This window comes from Hyperoodon ampullatus (assembly GCF_949752795.1).
Source record: "Hyperoodon ampullatus genome assembly, chromosome: 10".
NCBI lineage: Eukaryota > Metazoa > Chordata > Mammalia > Artiodactyla > Ziphiidae > Hyperoodon > Hyperoodon ampullatus.
In genome coordinates, this window is record NC_136923.1 from 2,586,037 (window position 1) to 2,601,243 (window position 15,207).

At 56.3% G+C, this 15,207-nt stretch overlaps 1 protein-coding gene across 1 annotated transcript in view; it reads right to left on the reverse strand.

Annotated features, from left to right (window-relative positions):
- Nucleotides 1-2,153: 2,153 nt before the first annotated feature.
- Nucleotides 2,154-15,207, reverse strand: part of EFCC1 (EF-hand and coiled-coil domain containing 1) — a gene marked incomplete at both ends in the record, with an annotated part of 31,990 nt that continues 18,936 nt past the window's right edge. Inside the window, 6 exons of the mRNA XM_079713326.1 lie at nucleotides 2,154-2,290; nucleotides 3,091-3,160; nucleotides 5,339-5,479; nucleotides 7,268-7,409; nucleotides 8,492-8,633; nucleotides 10,870-11,027. Coding sequence (XP_079569452.1) covers nucleotides 2,154-2,290; nucleotides 3,091-3,160; nucleotides 5,339-5,479; nucleotides 7,268-7,409; nucleotides 8,492-8,633; nucleotides 10,870-11,027 — 790 coding nt within the window. The remainder of the gene's footprint in view (nucleotides 2,291-3,090; nucleotides 3,161-5,338; nucleotides 5,480-7,267; nucleotides 7,410-8,491; nucleotides 8,634-10,869; nucleotides 11,028-15,207) is intronic.

Below are 15,207 nucleotides of genomic sequence, written 5' to 3' on the forward strand. Positions count from 1 at the left end.
ATCAAATTGAGGAAGTTCCCCTCTATTCCTAGTTTGCTGACAGTTGTTTCTTTAAAGTCATTAATGGATGTTGGATTTTTTTTCAAATGCCTTTTCCGCACCTGTTGATACGATCATGTGATTTTTCTTCATCCTGTTGATGTGATGGATTACATTAGTTGATTGTTGGATGTTGAAACAGCCTTGCATACCTGGGATAAATCCCACTGGTTCGTGGTGTATAATTCTTTTTATACAGTGTTGGATTCGACTTGCTAATATTTTGTTGACGATTTTTGCGTCAGTGTTCCTGAGACATATGGGATGAGAGTAGAGATGTGAGCCAGGGTGCCTGAGCCTGCCCTTCCTCCCTCCTCCTTCCTGTGGAGGGCAGATGCAATGCTCGTGAATTGGCTTCCACCATGCAAAGGAGGATGACACCCTAGGGCAAGGCAGAGCAACACAGTGGAAGGAACCTTGACCCCTGGGTGACTTCGTGGAGCGGAGCTGCTCTGTCAACCAGGACCACTCACCTCTGGACTGTTACAGGGGAGAGAGTTCTATCCTGTCTGACCCAGAGTATATCAGGATCTCTTTTATCGGGTGGTTTAGCCTGTACCATAACTAATCCAGACCCCAAGCCTGGGGTTTCCTAGCCAGAGACAGCTGGAAGTGATAGGAATTGTGTGAGATATGAGATTAGAAAACAGACCTCAGTCCAGTGTTGGATGCTAATTTGCTGTGTGATGCTGGGTAGCTCATCCAGCCTCTCTGGGCACCTCTACATCCTAGTCCACGTTATAAACTTGCCCCAATGAGATGAGGTTTGTACAAGACACGGGGCTGGGCATTGTCCTCCAGCCCCGCCCTGTGGCTCCTGCCCAGGAGTGCCTGCTTGTCCCGGGCTCCCCTGATCTCCTTCCCCCAGGGTTCCCCTTCTGTGTCCCGATGACTCTCCTCCAGCCCCCTGGCGACCCCTTTTGCTCCCAGAGCCCTGCAGCCTCCTGTCTCCTCCTCTCTGCTCCACGCTCTGGGAGGCAGGTCAGAACCCTCCAAGGCCCCCATTGCCTGGGGGATGGAGTCCTAAGCCCTCGTCTGTCATCAAGGCCCCCTTGACCTGCCCCGTCCCTGCCAGGCATCTGCCCTCGTCCTGCCGTCTCTGTAGTGCTTCATCCTCCTTGGATCGAACGGATCCCTCTCAGCTGAGCTCTCAGAACTCTCTTCTTTTTTTTTTTTTGAATAAAAATATTATCAAACCATTACCTTTGATAATTGACTTTATTTGTGGAGTTTTTTGTATACACAAAAATTCTAATTTTCGTATATTCACATATGCCTTCACATTCTTACATAGCTTTGGGGTTTGCAGTTTTAATGAAGAACCCTCTCTTCTACCTCAGGGTAGCCCGGATTTCACCCGCGTTGCACTGCTTGCCATCGTATCTTTCTCCCCTACGAGAGTTTAAGGTAGATGAGACCAGGCAGCTTGTCCTCCTCCTTCCTGTGACCCCACGAGGCCTGGTACCTACTGTGTGCTCAGGAAAGAGGGGCTCTGGGCTCTGTACTAATGGGGGCCCTTTCTGGCACCACACTTTTGCTCTCGCTGTTACCTCACATGAAATGCTCTTCCGTCCTCTCTGCCTATCTAAATCCTATCCCTCTTCTAGAGCTAGTTCAAGGCCAGCTCCACCAGGAAGCCTGCAGTGATCACGCTGCCCCCCTTGGAGTTCCCCCAGCCCTGCCTGGCCTTCCACAATTCCTGAGGCATGAGTAGTTTCCCTGGTGGACCGGGGGACACAGAGTCCCTGCGGCAGGCATGCTGTGGGGAGGGAGGGGAGGAGACCCTGGGAGCCCAGGGAAGGGATTCAGGACTGGACTGGGCAGGGCAGAAGAGTGTGCAGCTCCACTCCAAGGGCAGGGGAGACTGCAGCAGGTACAGGCTGATCCAGCAGCCGTAGGGCAGTGTGGACCCTGGCAGCAGGAATGCAGGGGCTGCAAGGGAATCTGGGAGGAACCCAAGGAAGAGATGGCTGCCGGGCTCTGAACCTGGGCCAGTCTCAGAAGGAGCCTGCACCTCCAGGGTTCTGAGGATGTGCTGGTGGCCAGTCTGTTCCTCGAGGCTGGTCTGATGGTGGCCAGGCTGCCCAGGGGGCCCACAGACTGGGCTAGCAACCTCAGCAGGAGATGAGGAGGGAGTTGCTGAGTGCTGGAGCTGCAGAGGCTGGTGCCAAGGGCTCTCTACGCAGGAGCTCACAGCCAGCCAGAGCTCGGTGCAGGGCATCCAGCATGGCTGAGGGGCCAGACGTCCCCTCTGAAAAGAAAGAGTGGGCAGCAGGGCGGGTCAGTCTGCTCATTCTGGCCCACAGAGCTGCTCCCTCTCCTCCCTGGTCCCTCCCCGGCCCTGTTCAGCTGTCCCCCCCTTGCTCCCCTCCCACCGAGGACCCTGGGGAAGGGACCTTCTAATGCATAGTTTCTGACCTCCTCCTTGGTACCAGGGACCATTCAGGGCACTGGACATACCTGAGCCCTGCCAAGCGGTGCCCAGTGAGGCCAGCGAGCAAATGCTCATCACCCGTCTGTCTCCCCGCCAGCCTGTGAGGCCCTGGCAGGCAGGAGCCGGCCTTGCTCCTCCTGATTTCATTGGGCACAAGCTGGCACTGATGAAATTCTGCTGCCCTGAACTTTGTCTAAACAACGGGGCCACGTGGCCTAGTACTTAAGGGAGAGACCTGAGGTTTTGGCACGGCTGGCCCTTGGCCTCTCTGTGCCTCCATCTTTCCATCTGTGGAATGGGTATGATAACAGCCCTTCCTCCACAGTAAGCCCAGGACTGTGGGTGAGTCTAAACTGCCCACAGGGAACTGCCTGGCTCCCTTGGGGTCTGGCCACACTGGCTTCTGTTTGGCCTTTTCCCTGGGGTGTGTGCTCCCTGCTCTTGTCAAATAGCACCTTCAGCTTCCCGAAGCCTGTTCCTGAATGTACCCTTTGCAGGTGGGCAGGGCAGGAATGAGGTGGCATTTTGCAGCCCAGACACTTAGGACAGAGGTGCTAGGTCAGGATGCCCTCCAGCTGCAGCCAGGCTCTGGAAGATGGGGTCGGGGGCTCACTTACCATGTGCAGGGTCCCTGCAAGCGTCCAGTGTGCTCAGCAAAATCTTCCCCAGGGCTCTTTTCGATATGTTCTTAAAAAGAAATGGAGGGCGGGTGGCACTTGGTGGCCCTTTCGAGCTTCTTTGTGGCTCCCTGTGGCAGATAGAGTCCCGCTGCCCAGGTCCCTCCCTGGCCCCCCCCCTAGGGTGGCCACACTGCCCAGACTCTAGGTGGGTGATGGAGCAGCATGCAGGACCCATTTCTTCAGAGATCACGTGCTTACAGATTACTGTCCTTGTGCCCAAGTAGGCACTTGGGAAACGACTGTGAACAGAGAGCCTCTTGATGCATCAGCTCCTTTAATCCTTGAAAGAGCTTATTTTATTCTCATTTTAAGCAGTGAAAAAAGCAATTTTGGGGACTTTCCTGGTGGCGCAGTGGTTAAGAATCTGCCTGCCAATGCAGGGGACACGTGTTCGAGCTCTGGTCCGTGAAGATCCCACATGCCGCGGAGCAACTAAGCCCGTGTGGCACAACTACTGAGCCTGCGCTGTAGAGCCCGCGAGCCACAACTACTGAGCCTGCGTGCCAAGAGCCCATGCTCCACAACTAAAGAAGCCACCACAATGAGAAGCCCGTGCACCACAACAAAGAGTAGCCCCTGCTCACTGCAACTAGAGAAAGCCTGCGTGCAGCAACAAAGACCCAACACAGCCAAAAATAAATAAATTAATTAAAAAAAAAAAGCAATGCTGAGAAAATGAGAAATCTGCCCAAAGCCACCCAGCTGGGAGATGGAAGAACCAGCATTTGCCCACAGGCTCCATGGCCCAGAGCTGTGCTGGGAACCACTACTCTCACAGCCCACAGGTGCAGGGCTGCCACTTGCCACTCTCCCAGGCTGTGTCACATCAGGCTGGGCCTTGGTAGCCCCTACATCCTGGGCAGCCTGAAGTGCAGGCAGAGCCCACTTCAAACCCTGAAGACCTGTGTTCACATCCTACTTCTAGCTCATAGTGGCTGTGCAATCCTGGCTAAGTTAGTGTCTCTTAAGAAAAAATTTTAAATGGTTTGCTGATGCTATTTAGAAATATTGATTTCTGTCTTATGATTTTTTAAAAAATTGGGCACCTTGCCAAAGAATCACAATAATTTGCCTTTAGATTCTCTTCAGTATTCTATGTGGATAAATGTGATACATAATTACTAATCACTTTGTTTCTTCCTTTCTAGTCCGTACATCCTTTCTTTTTATTTATTTATGTATTTATTTATGTATTTATTTATGTATTTATTTATTTGTGGCTGCGTCGGGTCTTCATTGCTTTGTGCAGGCTTTCTCTAGCTGTGGTGAGCGGGGGCTGCTCTTCATTGCGGTGCGCGGGCTCTAGGTGCATGGGCTTCAGTAACTGCAGCATGTGGGCTTAGTAGTTGTGGCTTTCAGGCTCAGTAGTTGTGGTGCACGGGCTTAGTTGCTCCGTGGCATGTGGGATCTTCCCAGACCAGGCCTCGAACCCGTGGCCTCTGCATTGGCAGGTGGATTCTTAACCCCTGCGCCCCCAGGGAAGCCCACATCCTTTCTTCTTGTTGTCTTACTGCATTGGCTAGAACCTCTACGTGGCACAAGCAGTGATGACAGGCATGCTTGTCTTGATTCTGATTTTTAGAAGGATTCCTTCTAACATTTCACTAATAAGTGTGAGGCTTGTGAGAGGTAGTTGGCGGAGACTCCTAATCTGATTAAGGACGATTCCTCCTGTTCTTAACTTGCCAAGAGGTTTTATAATAAGAGGAGCTGTTACTGACTGTTTCTCTATTGAGATGAACACGTGGTTTTTCTCCTTGTAATCTGCAGTGTGGTGTACTGTGTTAATAGATGTTTGATCTTGAATCATCTTTGAATTCCTGGGATAAATCCAATTTAGTCATATTGCATTTCTTTAAACACTGCCAGATTTGGTTTACTAATAAGCTATTTAATATTTTTGCAACCATATTTAAATATGACATTAGCTTATCATTTTCCTTTCTTATTATATTTATTGTCCTCTGGTTTTGAGATCAAAGTTATATTCGCTTCATAAAATGAATTAGAGAGCCTCCCCTTTTTTTGGATTAGCTTCCCTGAGCTCTTTCTACATCTGGAAGTAGAGATGACACCTGCCCACGTGGGGAAAGCTCAGAGCCAGTCCCCGACACAGGCCGGGCTCCCCAGCCCCACACCCCAAGCTCCTCCCCTTCCCTGGCTGTGCCAGCTCCCGTGAGCCTACCAGGTCCCGGAGCCTCTGTAGGAGCTGCAGCACGTCCTCCAGCTTCTCCTCCAGCAGGGACAGCCGCACCCTCTCTGTCTCCACCATCTGCAGCTCCAGCCTCAGGTGCTCATTCTCATCCACCTTCTGCTGCAGCTCTGCCTGTGGGGACCAACGGGCTCAGCGCCCGCCCTGCTGCCCTCTGCTCCATACTCACAGCGGCATCCCCAGGCAGGGCCCATGGCCTGCCTTGACCCTTTCACAGAGGTCATCTCATCTGGCCCCCCAAGCCTGCCAGGTGGTCAGGCACATAGAAGCCCCACCGTCTTCCCAGGGATGGCACCGAGGCCCAGAGAAGCTGAGTGCCGGGCCTAAGGCCACACAGTGAGTCAGGCTGATGTAAGGATACACATCCCTCCTTTTCTGGTGGAAGGACTCCCTCCTCCCTTCTCTTCTCTATCCATCTGCTTTTACTTTTTAAAGTTTTTTGGCTGCAAGCAACACACCGATCTGGCTAGTTTGAACAGAAATAGGATTCACTGGCAGGCTAGTGCCTTGTTCCCAGAATGGACTGGAAGCTGGAGAACCTCAGGATGAGGCAGCGGAAACATCTCGAGCCCCTTGTCCGGGTGCTGCAGCTGAGAACACTCTCCAGCCATTCCCCCCTCACTCGGGACAGAGAGCCCCAGGAGAGGGGCCCGACTGGCCCAGCCACAGTCACTGGCCCAGCCCTGGCCAGGGGGCACTGACGCTGTTGATCCCATCAAAATACCAGAGGGTAGATGCTGGGAGGTCGCAAAATGTTGCATGGCCACCTGCCTTCCAAAGCAGGGATGGCAGGAGTGAGGCAGCCCCCTCTCTTAGCACCGATGGAGGGAAAGAGAAGCAGCTGAAGGCATGGTGCCATTGGACGCTTAGCTTCGGGCAGGAGAGAGGAGGCCTGGGAACATCGTCTGTGGGTCTCAGTAACTGAGCTCCCCAGCCGCCTGTCTGAGATTTAATTAGAAAGGAGTGGTCGCTGTGCCCTTTGGAACTGTATCAGATCACAGATATGTTGAAAAAACAAAAGAAAACAAAACTATGGATTTAGGATCTCAGGTATATAAATATAACACTCTTTTTATCAAAATCAGTTTGCAAAAGTGCATTGTGCTAGAGGGCTTAGTGAAATAATAACTTGCCATAGCATCCCATGTTTGATTACTATGGAACAGGGAAGTTGCCATGGTGTAGACAGATGAGAAAAAAAATGCTTAGTGGTCTTGTTGAGATGGAGACACCTCTCTTGGTGTTGCCCGGCACCACCCTTCTCCTCCACAACAAACTCACTAACTTCCCTTGAGGGAAGTGTCCCTCTTCCATTTCATCTGACTTTGATGGAGCTGCCAGTCATGGGACCCTGCCCGCCTACCACAGGGATTGGTCCTGGCATGGGCACATGACTGAGCCTGGACCACTGGAGTTCTTCCCTGAGATTTAATGTACTGGGCTGTTATTGTTCCCCTGGCGTTTCTTCAGTGGGCTGATGGGGGCCTAGAGCTGCCTGTGGTCCTACCTTCCCTCCCCCCGCCACATGGAGCAAGCCCCTCTGAAGTAGGGGAAAGTGAGGTCAGCACCCAGAAAAATACAGAGCAGATAGGTGGAGGCAATCTCCCTCCCTGGATCCATGTTAGGAAGCTGAAGTGCCTGAAGCTCATCTTAGCTGTTCTTTTGAAACTGTTCTCCCAGCTCCGTATTCTAAAAATTCCTGTTTTTCACTCGAGCTAATCTGAGATGTATCCCTTAACTTGCAACCAAAATATTCTTCATTAGATCTAAATCATCTTCTCTCTGAGTCTTGGTTTGTGCATCTGTGAATGGGGCACAGCACTTGGCTGAGATCCCTCAGTTCTTCCGCCTGTGAGAGACTCTAGCATTGGTCCAGCTCTCAGCCTGTGGGACTCAGCTGACCTCCTCCCCTGGTGTCCCCAGGGTCTTCCCACTGCAGCCCTGCGTCCCCAGCTGCTCCAGCTCCCCCAGGGCACGGGCATGGTCGGCACTGCCAAAGTGGGTGAAGTAGGTCATGAGCTTCTTGGCCGTCTGGTCGTCACACCTGCAGCAAAGGAGAGTGCCAGCACTGAGGGAGCTGCTTTCCAGGGTCGGCTCCAGCCTGGGAGGGGGGTGTTATTACCAAGGCTGTCTCCCCTGAAAGCTAAGCGGGGCTGTGGCACCCCCTGCTCACCCACCCCCGCGGCTCCTCATCTCATCGCAGCAAAAGCCAGAGGCCTCGCCCACTCTGCCCCGTGACCTCCCGACCTCCCTCCCACCCACCTTCACTCATTCTGCTCCAGCCACCGCAGGCTCCTTATGGCCCCTCCTACATGCCTCTGGGCCTTTGCACTTGCTGTTCCCTCTGCCTGGAATGCTTTTCCCTCCCAGCATGTCCCGCCCCTGCCCAGCCTCTCCCTCACGCCTGTCCCCACTCACTGGCACAGAGGCTCCAGGGCAGAGGGCCTGTCTTGGTTAGTGCTGTTTTCCCGGTGCCCCCAAATTTGTTTGGCACACAGTAGGTGCTTAGTATAAGTTTGTTGACTTAAAGGGTTGGTGATAACAATGACCCTGGAAAATCAACTGAACTTTACAATATAATTTAAAAAGTCAAGGCCGCCCCCCAGTGGAGTACCTGCTGGGATCGGGCACCCGTGGGGCATTTTACATCCTCCATGGAGAATCCTCACAAAACCTCTGCCAGACAGGTGTTACTGTCCCATCTGACAGACAGGAAGACTGAGGCTCAGAAGTTGGGCGACTTGGCCGAGGTGCCCCAGGTGTCGGGAGCAGTGGGTTAGGAAAGGGACTGATGTGTTGAGGGTCCCCCCAGAGCTTCGGGGCAGGTCCTGGGACCGTGGCCAAGGGGGTGAGACTCAGTGGGAATTAAACCACCAGGAACTGTGCCTTGGCTCATCTCATTTCACCCTCGCCCATGCCGGGGGCCGTCTTCTCCCCTCCCCCAACAGATGAGGGCACAGAGCGTCAGAGGGCAGGGAGGTGCCCGAGCCTGTACGTGAATCGGGGGTCAGCCTCCCACGTTCAAGGTCTGTCACTGCACGGAGGGGCCGCCCTGCGCTTCCGGGACGACTGTGAGAGCCCGGCGCCCTGGTGCCCGGTCCCGGGCGTCCTCACCGGCACACGCACCCACTCCCGCAGCTGGAGAGGCCGGCCAGCAGGGCCTTGACCTCAGCCGGTGGCCCCTGGTCCTCCTGCCACTTCTCATGGTCGTCCTCCTCGTCAGAGGCGGCCTGGCCCTCGACCGAGCGGAACAGCTGCTCGTCCGCTGCTGGAGAAGCACGGGCTGCAGGTAAGGGACAGAGCGGGGGGAGGCAGGCAGCTCTCCGGGGGGGGCCCGGTGGGGAGGGGAGAGGCCCTGGGGCAGTCTCCCCTGCCGGTCCCTCACCCCGTCCGCCAGACAGTGGCTCTCCCACCCCCTTGGCCTGTGCCGTGCGGCCCCCTCCCGTGTGCCTGGCCCGGGACCCCCTCCCTGGGTTTCACACGGGGACAGTGGGAGCGACGAGCCTTCCTCTCTTCTCTGCTGAGAAGCCAGGGCCCATCTGTGCCCTCAACGGGCGTGTTACTTCCCACTGAGGACACGGTGATCTCAGCCAAGGGGGCAAGACCCTCTCTCGGGCTGGGCCGGGGCTCTGCAGGGCACGGGCACCCAGTGAACCGATCTTCAACTCTCAGGGACTGCATGCCTCCAACGCCCAGGGATGTGCAGGGAGGGGTGTCACACGTGTGACTCAATGTGATCCCCGACGTGGCCATGCCTCTTGGTGCGCTCCAGGCGGAATGAGCGTCAGAAACCCCGGGTTATGTCGTGCCCAACTGGGGTCCGGCTGCCCGGCATCAGGCCCCGTCTCCAGGGGTACCTCCACTCCACCCTGGCTTGGGGGACATGTGAGTCCAGCCTGGCCGGTCAGAGCACAGACCACCCAGCCGCATGACTGGTGCAGGCAGGGCCAGGGATCCAGCGTAGCCAGGGAGAGTCGGGCCAAAACTTGACTCAAACTTCCAGAGAAGGGTGACACCACTGTTCTTCCAGCCTGGGGTCTGGAGGGCGTGGGTCTGAGCTGCTGGGGGCCCCTTTGTCAGCGTGAGGGGAACCCATGCACAGGATGGCAGGTGAGGCCGGGAGGGATGGCGTCTGCTGACCCTCTTGGGCTTTTAAGTGAATTATGTGAAGCAGCAAGTTCCCTTTAACTAGAGCCGGTTCGGGCCGAATGGCCTGACACTCCCGGATAGTGTCCTGACGGGCACGGCTGTGGAATCCTCCACCTCCCCGCCCCCAGAGGATCACACGCAGCAGCTTGGGGGTGGGCTCCGACACCTGTATTTCTTTCTTTCTTTTTTTTTTTTTTAACAAATTATTTATTTATTTTTAATTTTTGGCTGCGTTGGGTCTTTGTTGCTGCACGCGGGCTTTCTCTAGTTGCGGTAAGCAGGGGCTGCTCTTCGTTGCTGTGCACGGGTTTCTCATTGCGGTGGCTTCTCTTGTTGCGGAGCACGGGCTCTAGGCGCACAGGCTTCAGTAGTTGTCGTGCACGGGCTTCGTTGCTCTGCGGCATGTGGGATCTTCCCGGACTGGGGCTCGAACCCGTGTCCCCTGCATTGGCAGGCGGATTCTTAACCACTGTGCCACCAGGGATGTCCCTGGGCACCTGAATTTCATGAGGCTCCTGGGTGATCCTGGCCGGCTGGCAGGTTTGGGAACCACTGGCTCAGGTCTCCTGATTTTGGACACCCAGCTGGGTGGGCTCAGGGCCATTCTGTTTTGTCTCAATAAAAAGTGTCCCAGACCCAAGAGAACAGGTTTGAGGGGACTGGTCCATGACTTTTTGATTATGTGTATTTCCAATATTGACGATTTGTTTTTCGTTGTGGGAGTTTCCTGATGATGATGATGATGTGTGTGTTTGTGTGTGTGTGTGTGTGTGTGTGTGTGGTGTCATTATCGTCACAGTCGTCCCAATGCCCGAGGCAGGGGCAGTAGGGGCTCTGATGTTGGGTGGGAGGGATGGCACCCAGCAGCCTGTCCACTCCTGCCTGCAAGCTGAGCTGGTAGAGCCCTGGGGCACTGGCTCAGACAGCTTTTCTCTCCTTTCCTCCTGATGCTCCACAGCCACCAGACCCAGGTTCTTAAGACGATGGGTGTCTCTGTGCTCTTCTTGAGGGGTGACCGTCCAGCCCTACTTACACACCTCTTATGATGGGGAGCTTACTCCACCCCAGCTCCCTGGCCTGACCCACCCCTACACGGGATTGACAAGAGACATATTCTCCCATGCTGAGCCAGAACCTGCCTCCCTGGATCCCACCCTTCCCCACTGGCTGTCTGCTCTCAGGCCCGGGTGTAGGGGGGGCTGGGGGCTGGGGATGCCCAGCCTCAGCAGGTAGGGGATGGGGTTCTGTCTGGAGGCCAGAGTGCAGCGTCAGCTCAGACAGGACTGTGGGAGCAGGGCTGGGGCACAGCCTGGTCAGCCGTGAGCTGGCAGCAAGCCTGGGTGTGCGAGACAAACCTTCGTGCAGGGGTCTGCTCCCCGAGCTGCTGTCGGAGCCCCAGGCTCCCTCTGGAGGGAGGTCTGGGCCTCTGGTCCTACCATCCTCAGGTTCACCACTCTTGGCTTGTGGCTCTGGGCTGGCTCGTGGTGAGGTTGGGAGGTGGCTGTCCTCCGACCTGTGGGTGTGGGAAGACACAGGTGTTGGGAGGGAGGGGGCTCCGCCAGTTTCCTGCGGGAGAGCGTGGGGTATGGGCCCGCCCTTCCCCACTCCTTGCTCTGCACAGCTAAGCTGTCTGTGACATGCCTGCAGAAGCCCCTGTGTGGTCTCTGTGGCTGACCCCATTGGCACCCTACCCAGTGGCCAGTATGGCCGAGTCAGCCTTCCCTGGTGGATATTCACCCAGCCTCCCTTGCAGCTAAGACGTAGGCTTGTAGCTGAATTTTAGCCAATGAGACTAAAGGCAAAATCTTCTGAGGAGCGTCTGCATCCAGGAGGGCCGGGCAGGGGTCCTTGATTCCAACCCCAGCGCTGCCAAGAGGAACTGGCAGTGGGACTTGGGCTCCATTTTGCAGTTGGGTCACTGGAGCCGATGCCTCTGAGGTCCTCCCAGCTCTGATTGGGTTCTTGTGGTCGGGCCTGTGCGAGAGGGCAGGGACCCGGAAGCCGTTGGCTTGGCCAGGAGCTCCTTTGGCCGCGTGCCAGTCAGGGGGACCACGGCAGCTGTCCTGGAGTAACTGGGACACGGGGAGAAGGCGCTACAGAGAGCCTGAGCAGGTGTGGGCGCCCAGGGTTGGTCAGGTGAACTCACCACCCAGAGGACCATCTGCTGAGCCAAACACGTGGGGGTCTGCAAGGTTGTACATGAGGCCCAGGGTGAGCCATCCGCCGCTTGGGGCCATCCAGCACCCCCTCCCCAGGGGTGACAGCTCCCCGATTGTCCCCACCCCCAGGCACAGGCTGCTCACCTGCTCAGAGGAGGGCGTAGCACACAAATCAGCATAATCCCACCCCCAGCCACCATGATTGGCTAAGGGCTGCACAGGTAGCCAATGAGATGCAAGGAGCTGTAGGCTCGGGGAATTTCCCCGAAACAGAGGCAGCCTCTCCCCAACCGAGTAGGTGTGCCGTGGGGAGATGTGACAGCCACCTGTGACTCTTAGGGGGCCACCTGGAGACGCTGGGGGCTACAGATAGAGCCTAACAATGACGGCAATAGGAACGGATCCTTGGTAACATTATTAGAGTTGCTGGATCAGGTTCTGCCTGAAGCTGGAGCTAAGCCTAACCTTTTGTGTTTTATGAGCCAGTAACTCTGACTGATAAAGTCCTGCTTTCAGGCTCCCCCAGTGCAAGCCGAGAATGGGAAGGTGCTTGGCAGTAATCAGTGAGACCCCCCTGGATGGGGATTCTTGGTTCGAAGAGAAACCGTGTGATTAGAGCTTAGGTCATATCATTTGAGGTCTACCTGGGCAGGTGACACTCCCTCTCAATTCCAGAGACTCAGACCACAGCCAAAGGAAGAGAAGACACAGGGGTATAGGGTCCCTGTCTCCAAGACTCAGGGGAGGAGGCACGTAGCCTTTATGTGGCCCCAGGGGGCAGTGCTTGACCAGGATGAAGGGGAGGGAGAGCAAAGACGAGAGAGCGTCAGAAGAAGGCAGGTTTAGCTCCCTTTGAGGAAAAGCTTTCTCACAAGGACTGCTGACCAAGAATGGAATGGGCTGCGTTGGGAGGTGGTGAGCTTCCCGGCAGAGGAGGTATGTAAGCAGATAAGGGACTTCAATGGGTGGAATTTTGAATAGAGTCAGACTAGGCAATGTCTAAGTCTTCCCACTGTGAGGAATTAATTTTTTCCCTAAATTATTTAAGGGCTTCAACAAGCAAAATGAGATGGGGGGGAACAGCCCTCATTCAGAGTTTCCTAGCAGAGGCTGGGCCTCCCCTGCCTGCATCCCCTCAGCCACTGGCGTCTCAGAAGCCGTGTCCAAGAGCGACTTCCTGCGTCAACACAACAGTAAATCTCTCAGCATGCTCGCTAGGCGCCAGGCACTGTTCTAGGGCTTTGAACATTTCCTCACAACAACCCTGCGAGGTAGGTACCATCATGCCCCCCATTTTGCCAGAGTAACTGGCTCAAGTCGCACAGCTCGGAAGTGGAGGAGCTGGGTTTACACTCTGGCCTCTGGCTCCAGGCCCGCGTCTCTGGCCCCCGCCAGGTGCAGGGGAAGCTTGCAAGGCAAGCTTGGAATGGCCCAGCCCAGCTGCTGTCCTCGTTAGGTGACCACAGGTCACATGCAACGAAGTGGGGAAGAGGAAGCCAGCGAGGACGGAGTTCGGAGGGTGGGACGGAGGAGGACATACTTAGGAATTTTCCAAGTGCAGCGGGGCTGCGGAGAAACAGAGTGGGGTGTTACGCTCGTCCAGCAGCTGGTCTCTAACGGCCTGTATCGCTGCCCCTCTCTCTGCTGGGTCAATCTGCAGGGTCGTTCGCGTGTCACACAGATGAGCTGTAATATCTCCACCTTGAAACAGACACAACCACCCTCCCACCACACGGCTCCTCCACCCGCTTCTCTGCCCGCTCTGCTCGCATCTTGTCAGCCGGCACCGCCCCACGGCCGGGCCTGCAGAGGCAGGGCTGGCCCCACATCGCTCCCTCGCTGGACGCCTCCTTCCCTCGGCTTCCGGGAGACGCTCAACCTCCCCTGCACCCTTTCTTGTCTGCTCTGCTAGTTCCTCTTCCTCCTGGCCCCTAACCCCCGCGGCCCTCGGGCACCACCCGAGGACCTCTTCTCTTCTTCGTGTGCACTCCCTCTGTAAGGTCTCAGCCAGTGCTGTGGCTTCAAGCACCAGTGGCTTCCAAATCTGCCTCTAGCTCTGGCTTCTCAGATCTGCTTTCCCAGTGAGCTCCCCAGCGCAGCTGCTGCCTTGGCATCTCTACCTGGACGTCCCACAGGCATCTCCACCCCGCCTCCTTCCTCCATCTGCCTCTTCTGCTCCCCCCGTCCCCGTGTAGAGCGCCGTCACCCACTTGGCCACCCAAAGAGTGTCCATTGGGTTTGGCCACCTGGAGGTCGTACACAGGGCCTAGTCCAGGGGGGCCGCAGCAGTGTTGCTGGGCAGAGCGCTGCAGTATACATGCTATTCTGTGGCACGTACAATGCCTGGGTCCGTGCAGGCAGGGGTGGGCGGGGAGAGGGGCGCAGTCCCTGCCCTCAGTGGTCCTCTGGGTGGAGACACGGGACCATCAGGCAGGGAGGGCACAGACAGCCCTCACTCTTCAGGGCCGTGCCCGCTGGACGCAGGGCTGGACCTCCCCCAGACAAAGAGGGCGCTGGGTCTGCAGAGCGGGGCGGGCGGCCTGAAGGAGGCAGGACCTGGGGTTGAGCAGCATGAAAGAGGCCTGGGTGGAGGAAGTAAGGTGGCAGGTGTTTGGGGACAGACGGGGGCAGCAGGGCCAGGGTAGCGGGCTCGCAGAGCAGACCAGAGAACGGGTGAGCTGGCCCTGACCTGGCACCCTGCTCTGGGCTGGGCCTTGGTGTGCTATTCTGGGCAACTCTCATCCCTGGGCTCTGAGGTTGCTGTTTCTCAGAGGACGAAAAGATTATGTCACAGAGGTGTTGGGGGCAGGATGGTGATCCGGACCCGGGTCCACGCCCTGCCCAGCCCGACCTCCCCACGGCCCACTCCCTGCTTCACAGGCCCCACTGAGCTTCATACTACAGGTGGTGGAAGCTGTGTTAGGCTGACCCAGATGGAATTGCTGACTTTTCCTGCTTTTGACCTGCAAAAGGCCACTTGAGAGTGGTTCAGGCTAAGAGGACACGTCTGTGTAATATTTCTTTTTTTTTTTTTGTGGTACGCGGGCCTCTCACTGTTGTGGCCTCTCCCGTTGCGGAGCACAGGCTCCAGATGCCCAGGTTCAGCGGCCACGGCTCATGGGCCCAGCCGCTCCGTGGCATGTGGGATCTTCCCGGACCGGGGCACGAACCCGTGTCCCCTGCACCTGCAGGCGGACTCTCTACCACTGCACCAGCGTGGAAGCCCTGTGTAATATTTCTTGATTGACTGACTGCAAACCCTCACTGCAGTAGTTTGTGAAAGGCTTTGTTGGAATAGTCCGGCCTTAGAAATCTGACAGCTCTTGGCCCTGGGGCTGGACCACAGGGCCCAGTGGTTTAATGAGGGTTTCCCATAAGAACGAGATCCCTGGGGTTGGCTCTGGGGAGGAGATGGAGTGACCTGGGGGCAGGTGGAGGTCACCTGTGCCCCCCACCCTGGGTGGGCTGAGTGCTATGGCCCCCCTGACTTGCAGCTCCAGCTTCTTTGAATGCTCCAGCCCCAAAGTCACAGAG